The 19,679-nt window shown below is 43.2% G+C and overlaps 2 protein-coding genes across 7 annotated transcripts in view; one reads left to right on the forward strand and one right to left on the reverse strand.

Moving 5' to 3' along the window:
- Positions 1 to 13,197, forward strand: part of Ddx42 (DEAD-box helicase 42) — a 32,075-nt gene extending 18,878 nt beyond the window's left edge. For all 6 annotated transcript variants that reach the window (NM_001440254.1, XM_087572435.1, NM_001107059.2 and 3 more), the window contains 10 exon segments: positions 155 to 331; positions 1,556 to 1,684; positions 2,387 to 2,486; positions 3,021 to 3,068; positions 3,713 to 3,810; positions 5,971 to 6,247; positions 7,494 to 7,720; positions 9,437 to 9,547; positions 10,848 to 10,949; positions 11,501 to 13,197. In NM_001440254.1, coding sequence (NP_001427183.1) covers positions 155 to 331; positions 1,556 to 1,684; positions 2,387 to 2,486; positions 3,021 to 3,068; positions 3,713 to 3,810; positions 5,971 to 6,247; positions 7,494 to 7,720; positions 9,437 to 9,547; positions 10,848 to 10,949; positions 11,501 to 12,175 — 1,944 coding nt within the window. In that variant the 3' untranslated portion in view covers positions 12,176 to 13,197.
- A 4-nt stretch (positions 13,198 to 13,201) lies between these two features.
- Positions 13,202 to 19,646, reverse strand: Ftsj3 (FtsJ RNA 2'-O-methyltransferase 3). The gene is given in 21 exon segments (NM_001012014.1): positions 13,202 to 13,710; positions 13,794 to 13,888; positions 13,967 to 14,150; positions 14,234 to 14,333; positions 14,414 to 14,499; positions 14,608 to 14,861; positions 14,931 to 15,048; positions 15,179 to 15,360; positions 16,273 to 16,408; positions 16,497 to 16,643; positions 16,732 to 16,812; positions 16,956 to 17,056; positions 17,136 to 17,240; positions 17,332 to 17,447; positions 17,541 to 17,735; positions 17,821 to 17,920; positions 18,469 to 18,548; positions 18,650 to 18,696; positions 19,159 to 19,264; positions 19,433 to 19,525; positions 19,610 to 19,646. Coding segments are annotated over 20 exon segments (2,490 nt in total). The 5' UTR covers positions 19,500 to 19,525; positions 19,610 to 19,646; the 3' UTR covers positions 13,202 to 13,520.
- Positions 19,647 to 19,679: the final 33 nt, after the last annotated feature.

A 19,679-nucleotide genomic window follows, 5' to 3' on the forward strand; every position in this document is an offset into this window, starting at 1 on the left:
AATAAATAAACAAATAAATCTTTAAAACAACAACTGCAAAAATTATAAAAAAGAGAAAAGAAAATGAATGTCAGCTGTAGTCATTTTTCCCAAGACATTAGTTCATCTTTAGAATTGAGTGCATATACCTTTTCTTTCCTTTCTTCTTCTCTAGGGTGTGCCCGTAGCACTAAGTGGTAGAGACATGATCGGTATTGCTAAAACAGGCAGTGGGAAAACCGCAGCCTTTATTTGGCCCATGTTGATTCACATAATGGATCAGAAGGAGTTGGAACCAGGTGATGGACCAATTGCAGTGATTGTGTGTCCTACTAGGGAGCTTTGTCAACAGGTATGTGCTTCCTGTGAAAGGCCCCTTTCTGCATTTGGACTAGCAAGGACAGTGAGTAGAACGATCTATAAAGTTTAGTTATTGTTGCTTGGAGGTGCGTGCTTGGCACACACATACATGTGGAGTCACATACGAGAAGTCTGAGGTTGACTTTGGGTGTCGTCAGGGTTCACTCTCACATTTGCTGAGCTATTACTGCTAGCCTGGCTGCGAGGCTGTTCCACATATTCTGTCTCCACCTCCTGGATGCTCCTGGGGTCCTTGGCAGGCACGTCCCACCAGCTTGTGTGGCTTCTACAAGTCACAGTGCCATTCCTCACTTGCATGACAAGTGTTTAGCCCACTGAACCATCTCCCCAACTTCCTCTGACTTTTGTTTTAAATATGATAAAACTGTATACAAAATTGGCCATCTTACCCATTTTAAATATCTAGTTCAGTGGCTGACATTAAGTTTTTTACATTATTATCTTCCCTGTGAAGTCTTGAAAAATGTTACATATTTTCAATAATAAGGATTTTTTTTTTAACTCTCAAAATGGTGTGGGTATTGTGGGAATTGTTTATATTATAAGCTCACAGTGTTTTCTGTGTAGTGAGTTCAGTTTTCTTGATAGAAAGACTGGATCAAGAAGAAGGTAAGTGATTCAAGTGAAGACCATAGCCTTGTTCTGTGGTTAAGCTGGGTGTGGTAGCCGATGCATCCTGTTCCAGCGCTCAGGAGGCCAGGGCAGATTCAGGACAGACAGAAACAGAGATTCTACCTCAAAACAAAAAAACAGAAACTAAAGAAACAAAAGAATTTTGACGTTAAGCATGTTCTAATGATCATGATTTTAAACAGGTTTTTGTTTTTTATGGTTGTTATTGTTTTGGTGGTTGGGGTGTGTGTGCGTGTGCGTGCGTGTGTGTTTCAGTAATAGGAATTGAACACAACCCTTGAATGCCAGACAAGTGTTGATCTATATGCCCAGACCTGTTTCTTTTTCTCCAGCTTGTTTTTTGAGATTGTGTCTTGTTAAGTTACCCAGGTTAGATTTAAAACTTGCCATCTTTCTGCTTTAACCACCTAGTTAAATTACAAGCCTATACTATACCACTAGGCACAGCTACATTTTAATTTTCTATAATAGCACATACTGTGTTTTCAGAACTCAAACTGGGTAAAAACTCTATTTTTTTTTTAAGTTTATAGTTTTTAAAATATTATTAACAACTTCTTAGATCCACGCCGAGTGCAAGCGTTTTGGGAAAGCATATAATCTTCGATCAGTGGCAGTATATGGAGGAGGGAGCATGTGGGAGCAGGCCAAGGCCCTTCAGGAAGGGGCAGAGATTGTTGTGTGTACCCCGGTAAGTATATCTTGTCTTCAGATGTGTTGTCTGTCTTTCCTGATAGAGAAAGCATGATTGCTCTTGAGGGACTCCCTCTAAATATGGGAGAGCTGGGCAAGGATATCCTGTGAGGCGCCAGCCTTTGCTCTCGTTCATTTTGATTGGCTGACTGAACAGCAGTCTGGTTATAATGTCCATGACTAATGTATCAGCAGCTCTAAGTTCCTATTTTAAACTGGGTTTCTTAGGCTCTCTTAAAAGCTGGGTCTATGGTTACCAAGAACATTAGGAACCATAGAGATGCTCAGATAATGGTTAGACCTGCCCAGGGGATGTAGGGTAGGCATAAAACTCATCCATAAGATTTTAAATCTTTTCAGAGTACATTACAAGAAAGGTCCTGACCCATTTGCCCATAGACTTTAAGCTAGAATTAATGTAAAAGAAGAACTTGAAGTTTTCAGAATTCTAGTCTCACTTAGTATGGTGGTGCCTGCCTGTAGTCCCAGCACTTAGAGGTAGCAGTCAGACCTCTGTGAGCCTCAGACTATCTGTGAACAGTACCCAAAAGTGCTTTTTCTACTCTCTGGGTTTGGTATAGAAAGACTGTCATATCATTTTGGTTCAAGACCAAAGAATTGACACTTTTCCAGGAGTATATCTAAAGAGTGTCTTTGAATGATTTGATTATACTTACTACTCATTTTGTGACTCTCCCAGGGTCGGCTGATTGATCATGTGAAGAAAAAAGCTACCAATCTTCAAAGAGTCTCTTACCTTGTGTTTGATGAAGCTGATCGAATGTTCGACATGGGGTTTGGTATGCCTTGAGTATTAGTTTCTCCTGTCCCTAGTCTTAAGTTAGTTTTTTCCGTATCTTTGTAGAGTTAACCAGTACTTTTCGTCATGAAAGAAGTTAAAAACTCTTCGGGGTTTCAAATAAAGGGATAGGCCAAGCCATAAACCATTTGTAGTTTTCTGAAGAGAAGTGTGCTAGTCTTGACTGTGTTGAAAAAATTTGCACGTATCTTCAGAAAGAAGGAATGTTTTCTGTTCTTCACTTTCACTTGCAGGCCTTTGAAGATTAAAGTTGGTTAAAGTCTATATTCCTATGGATAGGTGAATACTGAATCATCCAGGGTCCTTTTCTTAACTGAGCTATACAAATTTCTAAATAACCACTATCTACCCAGTTCAGTTATGTTGGGTGTTTTGAAATTTCATACTGAATGGTGTCTAGGAGTTTCAAGGCTTTTTTAATTCGTGAAAGTTCTTGGATTTTACTAAAGTGAATTTTCACACCTGTCTTAAGTACATTACAGTAGTGTGTTGATAACTGTTCTGTTTCTTTCAGAGTATCAGGTTCGGTCCATAGCAAGTCATGTCCGTCCTGACAGACAAAGTATGTATGAAGCAGCTGTATGCTATCTCTGTATTCGAAGTGAACCCTGATCCTTTATAAGTACTCATTGCTATAGAAGCAAAAATTGCTATTTATGTACTGACGAGTGCTGCAAAGAAGAGAGTTAATGACATTTATTTGACCTAGAAAAGACCTTAGACATCATCAGGTGTCTTGTTGTTGCCTCTGGTATCGAACCTATGGCTTCATGTACGTTAGACAAACACTCTACCTCTCTGAGCTATATATGTATATCCAACCTCCTTTTTAACCTTGTTTTTTAGGTAGAGTCTTGCTAAGATGACTAGGCTGTCCTTGAACTCACTATAGCCCAGTCGGCTGTAAACTTGCAGTACTCCTTCATGCTTCCTCCTCCAAATAGCTGGGATTATGGGTTCATGACACCAGGCCCAGCACACTGTTCACTTTTTATTGGGACTAAGACTGAACTTAAATAATTTCCTGCAGTATAAATCTGATTCAAAGTTAAGTCTTTTCTTAAACTATTATGGCAACTCATTCATTTCTTGTTTGAAAATGAAGTTAAATCATTTTTATTTAGTGAATCAGTTACATTACAGAAGCTTAAAGAATGAATTCAGTAAAAAAATGATTTTTAACAGAATTTGCTTTATCTTTTTTAGCTCTCTTATTCAGTGCAACTTTTCGGAAAAAGATTGAAAAATTGGCCAGAGACATCTTGATTGATCCTATCCGAGTGGTACAAGGAGACATCGGAGAGGTAATCCTGCAGAAGGCAGGGAGGGTCCTGGGATTGATTTGTCATAAGGACGTGGAGTTTAGTTCTTAAGGAATGATTGCTTTGTTGTTGGATTCTTGGTTTTTGCTTTGCTTTGAGATAGGATTTCTCTATAGCCCTGGATGCCCTGGAACTAGCTCTGTAGATAAGCACTCTGCCTCCCAAGCGCTGGGCGTAAAAGCAGGCGCTGCCGTACCGGCTCTTCAGGAGTGACTTAAGAATTACAGCGTTACACTTAAGTATGAAGCAACTTGGTTAGATTTAGTTTATTTTACTATTTTTAAAATGATTTGTTTATTTTTATTTTACGTGTGTTGGTGTTCTGCCTGCTTGTATGTGTGTGACAGTATTGGGTCCTCTGGAACTAGAGTTACAGATAGTTGTGAGCTGCTATGTGGATGCTGGGAATTGAACCCCTGACTTTTGGAAGAGCAGCTAGTGTTCTTAAAGGCTAAGTCATCTATCTCTCCAGCCCCTGGATTTGTTTTAAGATATACACGTTAAGGGAATCGTGCAAACAAGAGGGGCACAGACAAGATGATTCATAGAAGGGTATATGGGATTTTTTTTTTTTTTTTTTTTTTTTTTTTTTTTTTTTTTTTTGAGACAAGGTCTCACTATGTAGCTCTCTCTGGCTGTCCTGGAACTCACTGTGTGTAGACTGGCCTTGAACTCAGAAATATCCCTGTTTCTGCCTACTGAGTGTTGGGACTAAAGGCGTGAAACACCAGCTGGCTTTTTCCACATGTTTTAAAGTTTTAAAAGAGCTGGGTAGCAGTGGCACACTTCTTGAATCCCGGCTCAAGCAGCAGAGGCAGGTGGCCAACCTGGTCTACATAGTGAGCTCCAGGACAGCCAGAGATACTACACTGAGAAGCCCTGTCTCACAAACGATCTTCCTGGAAGCCTCAGGAAATTAGAACAGAACAGACATTCACTGACTGTTAAAGCAGACTACACAGGGTGGCATGGAATCCCTGCATATGCCCTTACGCGGTGATTTCTCTGAGTTGGAATTTGGAATTCAGTTAAGGTTGTTAATTCCTTGGGGCCAGTAGATGGCTCAGCCAGTTGTGCTTGCCTCTAAACCTGAATTCAATCCTCATTTCACGTGGTCAAAGGTGAAAACTGATTTCTGTAAATTATTCTTTGACCTTCACACGTGTTCCTTAGCACATGGAGGCCAGAAACTTTTACTTTTTTTTTTTTTAATGTAAATGTCTTGGTTTTTGTTGCTGTGATAAATACCATGACCAAAAACAACTAGGGAAGGAAAGGGTTTATTTTAGTGTACAATCGAGTGAAGAGAAGTCAGGACCTGAAACCCAGGCCATGGAGAAAGGAACACTGTTCCTTGACCTGCTCCCATGACTTGCTCAGCCTATTTTCTTATACAACCCAGGACCACCTACTCCAAGATGTTGTTACCACCTCCAGTAGGCTGGACTCTCCCTCTCAATTAACTAAGAAAATACTCCACAGATTCCCTACAGTAATTTAGTCAATGGAGGTGCCTCTTTTGTGTCAATTTGATAAAAATCCAACTAGGACAATAGAGTTTTTAACACATAACTACAAATATTCAGGGGATACAGTGTGGCAGTTTAATACATGTATGTAATGTGTAATTACATACATGTATTAAATATCTAACACCTCCAATAGTTATCCTTTCTTTGTGTTGGAAACAGATCTTTATTGAAATACATATTTATTAGTCAACCATATCTACAACTTTTCATGATTATTATTAAAGTTTCTGAGTGGTAAGCACCTTTAAATGTCGGGGTCTTAATTGTTAATGTACTTACATATAAATTGTGTTTGACAGCGAGCGGGCAGGCCCCTGAAAAGTACTTCCCAGGGGATGATAAAAATAGGTATATAACAGCCATTACAGATTGTTTTGGCATACAAATTAGAAATGAACATACCAGGGGGAGTTGGTGAGCAAGGTGCTTTAAAGGAATAGTAAGTTTTAAGCTTACTAAGTAAGTAAGTAACTTAAGTAAGTAAGGATTTGACATACTTAAGGAAACCCCAAAAATAAGAGGGTAATCCCATGCAGGTAGAAAATATAATACCTAGTCTTTGATGTCTCCTGTGGCACCAGTCATGATTGGTTGTTTTATTTCCTCTTAGGCAAATGAAGACGTAACACAGATTGTGGAGATTCTCCATTCTGGACCTAGTAAATGGAACTGGCTCACTCGGCGTCTGGTAGAGTTTACTTCTTCCGGGAGTGTCCTCTTGTTTGTTACCAAGAAAGCCAACGCTGAAGAACTGGCCAATAACCTTAAGCAGGAGGGTCATAATCTTGGTCTGCTCCATGGGGACATGGATCAGAGTGAAAGAAACAAGGTCATTTTAGATTTTAAGAAAAAAGACATCCCCGTCCTGGTGGCCACTGACGTTGCAGGTAAGAGTACAAATTTCATAACCCGAGCCTTTATTTTATGGCTGTTGCCCTTCCCTGTAATGAGACCTATATAGAGCAGTGGCTCTGTGGCCACCTTTACTTACTGTTCTTGGTCATCAGAGGATGCCTTGGGGAAAACAGTTATGCCCTCATGTTCACTGCAATGTGTATCTTAAGTTAGTAATATAAGTTTGGCTTTACCCTGCTAAGGTTAGCAGCTGCCTTTAAAAACTAGTTTTTTGGGGCTGGAGAGATGGCTCAGGGGTTAAGAGCACTGACAGTTCTTCCAGAGGTCCTGAGTTCAATCCCCAGCAACCACATGGTGGTTCACAACCATCTATAATAAGATCTGATGCCCTCTTCTGGTGTATCTGAAGACAGCTACAGTGTACTCATATACATAAAATAAATAAACCTTTTTAAAAAAAAAAGCTAGTTTTTTGGACCTGTGAGATGGTTCACTGGGTACTTGCTAACCAGCCCTGACAGCCTGAGCTTGGTACTCAAGACTCAGATATGGTGGAACGAGAAAACCTGACCCCACAAGTTGTTTTCTATCCTCTATACATAAGCTGTGGTGTATGCATGTATGCATGCATACATGCATACATACACACACACACATGCACACACAGGTTCTGGGTACTGAACTCAGGTCCTCGTGTAAACACAATACTAACTGAATTACAGCCCTTAGAGGACTAACGTATGGGGTTTGGGGGGGCTTATTTTAGTTTGTTTGTTTGTTTGTTTGGGGGTTTGTTTTGGTGGGTTTTGTTTTTGTTTTGTTTTGTTTCGTTTTACTTTTCAAGACAGGATTTCTCTATGTAGCCCTTGCTGTCCTGGAACTCACTCTGTAGACCAGGCTGGCCTCAAACTCAAGAGATTCACCCGCCTCTGCCCCCTGAGCACTGGGACTGAAGGTGTGCAGCACCCTGCCTGGTTTGTATTTTTGAGATGAATTCTTATGATAGCTCAAGTGACCTTGAACTCCAATCCCGCCTGCATCTTTCAAGTATTGGGATTGCAGGTATGATTCCAGTAAAATTATTCACAGGATTTTTTTTAATATTCATGTTACTCCCAATAGAGTGAACTACTTTTTATTCTTGGCTTCATATCCATGAGCTTGCCTAGATATGGGAAATGCACAATCTTATAAATCTAGCATTTCTAGTTAATTCATTTTTTATTTTTTCTTAAATATAGATAAAAAGTAAAAGAATCTCAATACTTTCTATTTCAGCCCGTGGTCTGGATATTCCTTCAATTAAGACAGTCATTAACTATGATGTTGCACGAGACATTGATACCCATACTCATAGGATTGGCCGAACAGGAAGAGCTGGTGAGAAGGGTGTAGCCTATACCTTACTGACCCCAAAGGACAGCAATTTTGCTGGTGACCTTGTACGGAACCTGGAAGGAGCCAACCAACATGTTTCTAAGGAACTCTTAGATCTCGCAATGCAGGTAAGGGTTAGGCACTTAAAGTTAATAGGAATAATACAGCCGAGTAAGAAAGTTTATCAGGTAAGAGAGGGAGGTAACAGAGGAGCTTGAAGGAAAATGGCCAGAAAGGGCTAGTTACTATGTAGACTGGTACCATGGGATGTCACAATTCATGTGTATGTTCTCTCTGTACTTTCTGTTGAAAAGCTGCTCCTTTCTTTAGGTAAAATCAATTCTTTGGTTTCTCCTTGCTTAGTCCATAGCACACTTATGAGTACATTTAATCTCAGAAGATGCCCACTATTCTTGCCCATTCCTTTCCCCCAGGCTTCTCTTTTTGAGGGCTAAAAATATTTGTGTGTTTATTAAGGAAACAATTGTGTGGTGATTGTTTGTTTTATTTGTTTTTCGTTTTTGCTACTAGTGATTAAATCGAGGGTTTTTATGCTTGCTAGGCAAGTGCTCCACTATTGAACTACACTCTGTGATAGTGGGCTTTAAGCATTTCTGACATATTGACATTTCACATCTGACCATACTGATTGTCCACTTCCAGATATACTCTATTCTGAACTAAGTAGAATACTATGCCAAATTATACCTTGAATCACTTATTCCGTGCAGTTCTCAAATAACAAGTGGATTCAGGACAAATTGTTTTTTATTGCAAGGGTAGAGATTAAACTCAGGGTCTGTGGACTAGGTATACATTCTATTGCCTGTTCCTCAAGACGGGTTCTGGTAGTGAAGTATTTTGCTCAGGCCAGGCTCTTTTGCTGTTTTAGCTGTATGTAGCACAGCTGGACTGTTGGGAATACTCTGGTGTGTAACCCTAGTGGTCACCCCAACATAATGAACTAACTGTATTAAAGGGTTCAAGCATTAAGAAGGTTGAGAACCCCTAGGCTATGGAATAAAATACAGGGCTGAAGAGATGGCTCAGTGGTTAAAAATAATTACTGCTCTTGGGGTTGGGGATTTAGCTCAGTGGTAGAGCCCTTGCCTAGCAAGTGCAAGGCCCTGGGTTCGGTCCCCAGCTTTGAAAAAAAAGAAAAAAGAAAAAAATAATAATTACTGCTCTTGCAGAGGCCCTGGTTCCATTCCCAGCGTGTACATCAGGTGGCTCACAGCCACCTGCAACTCCCATCCCAGCTTTCAATGTCCTTTGGCCTCTGCAAATGCACCCCCAGCATTTGGTGACAATAAATTCACACAGATACACATTCACTAATAAAAAGATCATTTTTTTAAAAAGGAAATATAAATCATTTTCCTCTAAAGTTAGACATGGCCGATGTAAAACAGTTATTTTACGTTTTATGTTTATTAATCTCTGTACTTCCGGGAGCTCCAGAAGAAGGAACTAAGGCACACCTTAGATGAGCACTTAGATAAGGCACACTGATAAATTTGGTGTGTCAAGCTACCAAAAAGAATACATATTGGAGTTGGGGATGTGGCTTGTTGTTTACAGTGCTCGCCTGGTGTGCTTGAAGCCCTAGATTTAATCCCTGTTGCCATGTAAACTGTGCATGGTGGCAAATCCTCCTCATCCCAGTCTTTAGGAAGTGGTAGGAGAAAGTACAGAAATTTCAGAGTCATCTGTGGTTTCAAAAGGTTCCTCTCATCAGAAAAAGATCAGCTAAAGATGAACCAAGAAGCTCCTCCTTCCTACCTAATTTTGTGACCGTGTCTGCTTCTCTTCTTGGGTTTAACCTTGAACTGTGTTTTTTGCAGAACGCCTGGTTTCGGAAGTCACGCTTCAAAGGAGGGAAAGGCAAAAAGCTGAACATCGGTGGAGGAGGCTTGGGCTATAGAGAGCGGCCTGGGCTGGGCTCTGAGAATTCGGTGAGTTCAGAGTACAACAGTACTATGGGCAAAGGTCCTATGTCTTAACCTGTGCTGAGTCGGTGTACCTGAAAGTCTCACGAGTCCCAAATCCTGTGGTTCAGGGATGCGCATGCGATGTGTCGTGAGTCAGTGTGGTGCTGTTCCTCACAGTGAAACTGCTGTGGGCGAAGTGTGTGTGCTCGGCTAAGTAGGCTAGATCTCAAATTGCAATGTCCTACTGACATGGGACCCAGCTGGTTATATATGCACATAATTTTGCACCAAATGATTGGTTTGGTATGATATGGTGTGGGGTTTTTTGTTACTGTTGTTTTGGCCTTTTTGGTTGGTTGATTGGTTAATTTTAGAGACAGGCCTTGGTCATCCTGGAACTTGCTCTGTAGACCAGGATAGCCTCAGAACTGCCTCTGCCTCCACCTCCACCTCCTAGGTGCTGGGAGTAAAAGCATGCCCTGCTTGCGGTAATCTGATTTTAAAAGCCTGTCTATACTGGCCTAGAATCTGTTACTTGGGAAACATTAACTAAGAGGGTCACTTGGCTAGAATTATATTCAGAAAAAGTCTCTACACTGAAAACTTTGGTCCTAAGAATTTGAGAAGATATAAATGGTCTCACAAATCACATAAAGCACACATGCACTCACTGGCTGGCCTGTCCCTTGTCACAGAGGTTCTTAAAGCCAGGGACAGAGCTGTCAGTATGCCTGGATGCAGTTTCGGTAGTAATTTGGCATCATTGGAAAATAGTATTCCCCATATTATGATGATGTTGGTTGTGGAATGTTAGTGATTCATGATAATTACTAAGCACTTTAAATGAGCTGGGGCCATTGCAGGTATTTCAGTGTTTAGCTAATGTAAATGAGTGCCAGTTAATGAAAGTTCAGTTACACGCTGGCAATTGTTGAATCTCAGATTCATCTCTTTAAATAGTGTCGCTTCAGATCCTGTGATGCTACATTGTGCTATATTACTGGCCTTTTCATCTTTAACATTTTTACTCAATAGAATGTTGATATAATATGCACTCGTATCATTGATAAAATACACAGTCATACAATATACAGCCATACAGTGATTGCATTCTGGTCATTGGGGTTGGTTCCCAGAAATAAATGTCTAGGTTGAGGGACTTAAGCGTTTCTCAATACCTCCTTATTGTTGTACCTTTTCCCACAAAGGAAGTAACTTCTAAAAAAATACCCTGTGCCTGCTGCAGCCCTGGACCCAGGGTTTCAGTGTGACAGGATTGTGCTGCAGTTGCTTCTCTAATAGGTATGCTTGCTTGCTTTTTTAGGACCGAGGAAGTAACAACAATGTAATGAGCAATTATGAAGCCTACAAGCCCTCCACAGGAGCCATGGGAGATAGGCTGACAGCAATGAAAGCAGCTTTCCAGGTCTGAAATAAATAAATATCCTGTTTTAAAAACTTTCAAGAGGGAGGGGGCTAGAGAGATGGTTCAGTAGATAAGAGAACTTGTATTCTTTCAGAGGATCCAGGTTTGTTTTCTTAGCACTCACAGCATTTTACAGTCATCTTTGTTCAGCTCCAGGTAATCTGACACCCTCTTGTGGCCTGCACAGGTATCGGCATGCATGTGCCATACATGCATACATACGGTATTCACAGGCAAAAATCACTATGACACTTATAAATAAATCTTTTTTAAAAAAACAAAAAACAAAACAACCAAACCAAAAAAAAAAAAAAAACTGTTCAACGGTAACTCCTGGAAATGGGAGGAAACCTTCCTGAGAAGGTAGCTGAGTCTGTAAGTTTCATGCTAGATTAGAGCCTTCTGTTTACTTGAATTTCATATACAGGCTTTAACAGTATCATGCCTGGATAGAGAAGTGGAGTGTCTGTAACTTTATCATTAAGAATTATCTATAACATTGTTTGTATATTGAAGCTTGTATACTTATTCCTGGTGTCTTTTTCTTTCAGTCCCAGTATAAGAGTCACTTTGTTGCAGCCAGTTTAAGTAATCAGAAGGCCGGAACCTCTACTGCTGGGGCAAGTGGATGGACTAGTGCAGGAAGCTTAAATTCTGTTCCAACTAATTCAGCACAGCAGGGCCATAATAGTCCTGACAATCCCATCACCAGTTCTACCAAGAACATCCCAGGCTTCAACAATTCTGGGAATATCAGTAGTGCCCCAGTGACCTACCCTTCTATTGGAGCCCAAGGAGTCAACAACACAGCTTCAGGGAGTAACAGCCGTGAAGGGATTGGGGGTGGCAATGGGAAAAGAGAGAGATATACTGAGAACCGGGGTGGTGGCCGTCATAGCCATGGAGACAGTGGCAATCGACATGGAGATGGTGGCCGCCATGGAGATGGATACCGTTACCCAGAAAGCAGTAGCCGTCATACGGATGGCCACCGACATGGAGAGACCAGGCACGGAGGAAGTGCAAGCAGACATGGAGAAAGCCGGGGTGCAAATGATGGCAGGAATGGAGAAAGCAGGAAAGAAGGCTTTAATCGTGAAAACAGGATGGACCCCAAGGTGGACAGCAGCAGGATGGACAAAGTGGACAGCAAGACAGATAAGACACCTGATGGCTTTGCTGTTCCAGAGCCACCCAAACGCAAGAAAAGCCGATGGGATAGTTAGAGGGTATGTGAAAATCAGCGTGGTCAGTTGTCTTTCATTTTATTTTTAGAAAGATTTTGGTAATGAGGTGTCTCAGGGCTGGGTTGGGGTCCAAGATATACAGACCCCCTGCCCTTGGTGGAGAACTGGAGCGTGGAGATATTATACCTTCATCTGGTGTTCATTCAGATGTTTTCATGGGAACCTGAGTTGGCCCTAGAAAGCAGAGGGCTGGGAAGCTTTTGTTTGCTCTGGGTGAGTTTAAGGAGGGGTAAGTAGGAAATGCTTAGGGAGAAAGGAAGGGCCTTTTAGGGCACAAAAACTCACTCTAGGTTTATAATAGCTTATATTTTTTACTAAAATGTCACCTTATAAACATCTATAATTGGATTTTTTTTCTTAGCTGTGGCCAGGCAGTCCCATATTTTGGAGTTGGCGTCTACAAACCCAACTTTTGACCTGTTATGGCTGCTTGGGAGCAGTTTGGTGCTTTCAGATGTTTGCAGGGAAGATACCTGATAACTCAGCTTCCCCAGACTTTGTTTCCAGCCCTGAGACATGTAGGGAAAGACAGCCTTCCAGACAGACACAGGCTTTGAAATCCTAAGCCATTAGGACTGAAGGAATGATCATCTTGGAGGGATTCCAGGATTATCCAGGCCTGGAGTACTGCTAAATTTACCGTTTCAAACCAACCCCAACAGTAGCTTTCAAAGTGTCTATTTCATTGTTTTGTTTTTTTTTTTAACTTGCCCTAATAGTAGAAAAAGTCTTTTGCTGAAATGATTCTGATTTTTGTTCTATCTTGTTTATAAAAGGAAAAGAAATATACAAACTTTGAATTTTGTGATTTTTGTGAGGTTTCTTTAAGATGTGCATTCCCTCTCTGCTTGCTCGATAGTAAATGTCTTACTACTGGGACCTGAGGGCTGTCGTTTCTACCATACAGTTAGTTGCTACATATTAAATTATGGCTTGGAACAGTACAGCCCATGATGTGAAATGTGGGGAAATGCTTGCTTATTAAACTATCAGAAAAGTTACCTCTTCTATTATCTTTTTATTCAAAATACTGGAAAGGGGTGGGACTCAGAAGGAACCACACGCTTAATATAAGGCCTCCAACGAAGGCCAGCAACACTGAATTCCCCTGAAGGCTTATAAAAGAGATTTGTTCCCATCCCCAAGTTCCATCACACGCCAAGATTGTGGGTGACTGTGTCAGTCTATCACGATGAAGAAATACCTCCTTGGTCCTTTCATGGTAATCATTCTTCAAAGAGGAGCTGTGGGTGCCCAGCAGCTCCCAACCACAGAGAGACTGCCGCGCCTTCCTTCCTGGCCGTCACCCCCCCGAGCACTCTGCTCACTTTCGCCTGTGGTTTCTCTTCTGTTCCTTTCGCTGTGCTCGTTGGTCCTTCTTCATCCTGGAGTCCACTACCTTGAAATGGCCTCTGACTCCAGCTGGCCGCCGGACCTTACGGCCTACACCTTTCTTGGCTACAACATAGGTGACCTGGCGTTTCTCCTTGCCAAGTCCAGCCTTCTTGTAGAGACTATAAAAGAAAGAAACAGGTTAAGAGGTCTGCTCTCTAGAACTACTTAACCCAGTGTCCTTGTGTCTGTTCTGCCAAATCACCTTCGCAGTTGTGCCACCTTTTCCCGTTCTGAGATATCCACTGTGTTCACTACGGCTTCCGCCTTCTTTTTGGTCTGCTCCAGCTTCTTCAGCATCTGGGAGGGAGCATCAGTTAGTTTCTTCTCCATACCTTTCTCCACAACTAACCACAGGCAGCCTCAACACACACTTACCCTCCGTTTCTTTCTGGCCTTGGCCTCAGCTACTTTCTTGATGGGCCGTGCGTTGATTTCACGCCAGCGTTTTCGGTAATGTTCCACCTCCTTCTTATCAAGAGGTAACTGGCGTATCCGATGCTGCTTTTCTTCCTGCACAAACCACTCTGGAAGTTCTTCCTCCTCTTCATTAAAAGCATACCTGAGTAGAGAGGATACCAGGCCAGTGATCACCTGTTGTTACCTGGCCTGAGTCCACTGCACCTGAGTGTTCTGGCCCCTTACCGGTTGAATGAGTTATCTATAAGGTCTCTCTTTGCCTTTTTGGAAGAGGCAATAACAGCACCTAGAGCAAGGCCTTCAGGGTCCAGAATTCGATATTTCACTAGAGAGGAAAGACAAAAGTCAAAGCGCCCAATTTTCACTACTGCAACTTACACGGGTTCCTCTCTCCATACTTCTTACCTGGGTCCTCAATAGGCACTACCTCAAACCCATCCTCGTCTGCTTTAGAACCACGGCTTCGTTTCTTACCACGGGATACTTTCCAACTGTGGAAGAGACAGATTGTGCTTATTCTACCCCCCTGCAAGGTAATACTCCACCATTTAAAACTGCCTAATGCAATGCACAGAAACCCATCAGCTGTATCCACTCACTCGTCTTCATCCTCACTACTGCTGCTGTCACTGTCCGAGCTGTCTCTGTCCTCCCCTCCAGTGTCAGTGATAGCCTCTGTCTCCTTAGGGACCTCATTCTGGCACTGGGAAGATTTCTTCTCAGTCTTCAAGTTAGTAGGTGGTGGAGGTGGATCTGTTGGCTGCTGCTCCTTCTGACGGCTCTTGTACAGCAGCTGTGCCTGACTGATCTCCAGGGCTTCGTCAGCATCATCGTCTATCCCACTGAAGCCGTCCTATGACAGGAAAACCTCAGCATCCCCTCTGCCAGAGAAGGCCCATCCCATCGGTCTCCCTAGCTCTACCTTGGAGAACCACAGGCTAGCTTGCTCTTCCTGCAGCACTGCCTTTTCTTCTAGTGGTACAAGCAATGGATTCTCTCCTTCTTCCTCTTTGCTGTCATCTACTTGAGCAAACTGCAAGCTGTGAAAAGTGAGGGGGGGAAAAGGTCAAATTCAAGAGACCCAAACAACCTTTGAGGCCTGCCTCTGTCTGTCCGTGCCCACACTAATTCTGTCTCAGAGGGCAGCACTTCCCCTCAGAGAGCCCTTACCTCTTCTGCTCCTTCTGATCTGAGTGTGTCCTGACTCCTGCCAACTCTTCTGGATCTAGGTCACTTTCCAGAGAAGTATCATCATCGTCCTCAGCATCTGACACATAGATGTCATCCCTTGGCAAATCAGACAGAAAGGTGTCTGCAGCATTCATGTCTCCTTGTGTTACTTCCTCTAACAACTGAAGGTCAACAGGGATAAATTCAGTTCTTACAGGCAACATGGTGCATCTTCCCATGCTCGTTAACTTAGATCCTTCTCAGCAACATCAAGAAAGAACACTGGCAAATAAATACTAGTTCTCACACAGCAGCTGGGACCTAGGAAGTACCAGCCTGTCTAAAACATCAGGGCGCTGATCTACATACTAGTTTACAAAAAAAAAATCTCAAAAGCCACTTAACATACAGAACTCAAATCTGTATGCTGAACCCGAGTGAAGGAGCACTAGCCAGAACGCATCAAACTGAATCGGCTGACTTCAACCACCCTTAGAACTCTAAACCTATTCCCAGGGTAACAGAGCTGCTACTTGAGTATCACAACACTCTGGGGATTATACTCCCACCATTTTTTTCAACTCTCCATAAAACTTTGAGTGGATATGGTGTATTCTTACTTAGCAAATGAGGAAAACAGACTATGTTACATAATTGAAGGGGAGCTGACACTAAACTGTTCCTGCTCTGTTGCCTCTCCTGTGTCATACAGGTGACCAGGCTATTCCACCACAAAAGCTCATTTTGCTGTGAGACGGCTTTAACTGTGAAAGGCATGTTCTTCAGCCAAGGCGCTCATTAGACCCAGTGAAGGGAAGTCAATTGTGCCTCCTTGGTGACCCAGGCACTACAACGTCATCTACTGTAATGTGAACTCTTGGTTAATACTCTAGCTTACAGATCTTCGTGATCTCATCCTATCAGACGTGTTTCTATCATTTTGGAGCCACAGGGTACTACTCATTTTCTCCTCTAGGATTCTCCTACTAATTTATAGGGGAGCATAACAACCAAGCCCCATGATCCCTCAATACATTTAACCCAATACCCCCCCACCTCCAAGCCTTCCAACTGATCGCCCAGCCCTCCCATACCTGCTGACCACGGATGGTTCGCAGGGAGAACATGCCTGTCTCCCCCTCATCTGCAATGGAGACCCCAGGCAGATCCATCTTCAGCTCTACACGCTCCCGCTGCTTCCTCTGCTCACGAAGCAATTTCTTCTTCTTCCTGAACAACAGTTGAGGGATTTAACCCGCTTATCTCCAAAACTGAGTGTCCTTTACTCTCTCCACACACTCGTCCTCAGACCCCTCACCTCTTCAGTTCTGCCACTTCTTGGGCTTTCATCTCTGCCAGAGTCCGGTTAAGCTGCTCTTCCTCCTCTCTCTCCTCTTCCTCCTCTGAAGCCTGCTTTGTCTCAGCTGCTGACTCTTCTTCATCACCTTCTTCTTCCGAGCTGAGGCTGACAAACCAGTTCAAAGATTCGCTTATTTTTCCCAGACAGTGGTCCGATACCCAGCCATCCCTAGCCCTGGTCACCTCCTCCTTACCTGATGTCCAGTGCCTTGGCTTGCTCTTTCAGCTTCTTGGCCACATATCGCCGAAGCTTTGTTCTCCAATTCAGTAGAGACCTGCCCAAGAAATACTGTTATCTTACTTTCTCCATCTTTGTCTCTTCTTAAAGTCCACACGCCAGAGTTCAGGCTTCAGCCATAAACTTAACACAAGCCTGGTCCCCAGAGTCCAACATAGTGTTGCCCTTATTCCTGTGTACCTAAGTTCCTTGCGCCCCAGCACTTTGATGTCCTGACAGCATGCTCTGATATCTTCAGTGGTAGCTGGGTGCTGTGCCAACTCTTTGTCGTCTATTGAGATCTGTTTGTGAGGGAAAGAATGGGACGTTGTTCTGGCCTTGTTTCTGGGCCTCCTATAGACTCTCAATCTAGGAACTCACTTCGCTGGCCTTGGAGAGGAAGTCAACAGGATTGGCAGCTCGCAAGAAGTCAGTGACTGAGGTTCGGTGATACAGAGTGAGGTCACCTTCAGCATAGCCTTCAGCCTTAGGAAGGGAAATAAAAGATGATTACTAGACAGTCGATTCTAAGATATCAAGTTCTCCCAGTTTCTCAAAATAATAACAATAAAAACACCTTTGGCTTCTTCTTTGTCACCAACTCAGTGACAGTTTTAGCCTGAACTTCAACTTCCTTAAAGGCAAACTTGGGATCGAAGAATTTAGCATCAACCTTGTCCGGAGCCAGGAATCCTAAAATGAGAAGAGAGAGTAAAAGTTCTGCTAGATTAAAGGTATGCTTTCATAATTAGAAGGCTGTGTCAAGAGGAAGGGGTTGTGTCTTACCTTGGCAGACTACAAAGATTTCTGCAGATTCGTGACGAGAGGCCTGGGGCTTGGTGGCCTGGACACGGTGGAACAGCTGCTGGAAGATCCACAGCAGAGGCTGATAGTCTCGGGAGCGGAAGACTTTCGTGATGAAACAACCACCACGGGCCAAAAAGTCACAGGCCAAACGCAGAGCCATCAGAGTTAAGTGAGCTGTAGGACAGAAACAGCCAGTGAACCCCTGAAGCCTTAGGGCACGCCACCTCCACCCTCCCCTCCAAGCCCACGTTCCCTGTACCTTGTGAGTAAGCATCATGGACCCAACTAGCCCCCACATTGGGAGCCCCATCATTGAGCACAACATCAACTTTCCAGGTCTTCAGCTCCTTCCTCAGGGCCTAATGAAAGTAAAGGCTTTGTAGCAATGGAAACACAATGATTGCTAAGAACAGAATTCTGATTCAGTCATCCGTCTAGTCAGAGTGAGTGCCCACCATTGGCATCACAGTGCCAGGTACTAGGCATACAACAACAACAACAACACAACCTATCTTTGCCAAGCTTAGAATTGGTTCACTGGAAAGAACTTTACTGAACAAAGAGTCTTCCACCCGTTCACAGCACTATCCATGCCAGGCTTGGTGGAACGTGGAACCCAGTATTCAAGAGGCAGACAGACTGAAAGATCAAGGCAAAACTAGGCCATGGACCCAGCTCCACATAAGTGTGGACTAACTACATAGTTAGAAACTATCCCAAGTACCCAGCAAGGCTCTATCTCAAGGGAAAAAGGGGAAATAAAAAACAGGTAAAGATGGAAAGGTGACCAGGATTGTCACGGTCTCTTTAGCCATGCACTTGAAACCATGGTAAATTGGGAAATGTCTCACTTTCAGGAGGCAAGGGCGCCAGCACATAAGAGGGAATGAAGGAGAGATCTTATTACCTGCCTACAGCGTTCTGTTGTAATATCTTCCTGGAGAGTCACCACATTGGGGAGAGGCTTGATTGGAACCAGGTCCACTCCTTTAAGATGTTAAGTCGGTGTATTACAGGGTGGAGGGAGATGTAGGACAAATTTAATACCTCTCCCACCCCTCCCCCTCAAATACCCAAGAGTCACTCACCTACAATAAGACTGGATACAGGCATAAACTTGGCAGCCACCTGCAGCCTGTGGAAAAGACAGGTTTAAATACCTTTCATCCCTTGGCAATGTGATTTCCCAGCCTCTTAAGGGGCACTTGTTAAGTGTCTTGGCCAAATTGTCTATGCACACATTCAAGAAGCAAGCTGCTGGGCGTAGCAACACAGGGCTGCATTACCAGCTATCAAGGCCAAACGTTCAAGGCCAGCCTGGGCAATTTCTGAGAGTCCCTGTCTCAATGAAAAGAAAGCAGATTGGAGATATAACTCGGTGGTGGAGCGACTGCCTAGCATGAGTAAGTCCTTAGGTTCAGTCCCACGAGAGGGGAAAAAAGAATGACACTGACTTCCAAAATTTAGGAGAGACACATGCTATGGAATATTTAATCTGAATTGTATAATCGGATTTCCATCCTCCCCCAAAGCAACTCAAAGCCAGCCAGTGCAAGGGACGTATCATCACAAGCAGCCCCTGCCAACCAAATATTACCATCCTCCAGGTGCAGCACACAGGTCCAGCAAGGCCCGGGCTTTCTGAAGGAACTGAAAGCGGCGATTGAGCTGGATCAGTTTGAAGGCAGAACGCGAACGATAACCTAGACCGTAGGGAGTGGATGTATAAAACAATAACGTCTACGGATGCCTTTTCTAAGAGGACTTCCACAGCCTCACAACCCCATCACCCTCCCCCTAAGGAAAAGGAACACAATATTAGAAAAAGCGTAAAGGCTGATATGTTATTCACGCAGCGCAAACCCACTCACCGGTCTCCTTGGCCAAGTGATAGAACTTGTCCCGCCGGCTCTTGCCTACTTTGCCTTTCTTGCCCATGGCGGGATGGGGTAGTATCACTCACTCTGGGGAGAAAGAAAAAGTTGAGAATATCTTTCAGAGCGCTGGATTTTTGCTTCGGTTCCTCGGGTGGCGAAGCAATCACTTACCGAGACGTTAGATAGCCCTTAACTCCGCAGGTTTTCAACACTTAGGGAAGTAGCACATGTGGGTAGTGAT

The sequence above is a fragment of the Rattus norvegicus genome, chromosome 10 (assembly GCF_021556685.1).
Source record: "Rattus norvegicus strain SHRSP/BbbUtx chromosome 10, alternate assembly SHRSP_T2T, whole genome shotgun sequence".
NCBI lineage: Eukaryota > Metazoa > Chordata > Mammalia > Rodentia > Muridae > Rattus > Rattus norvegicus.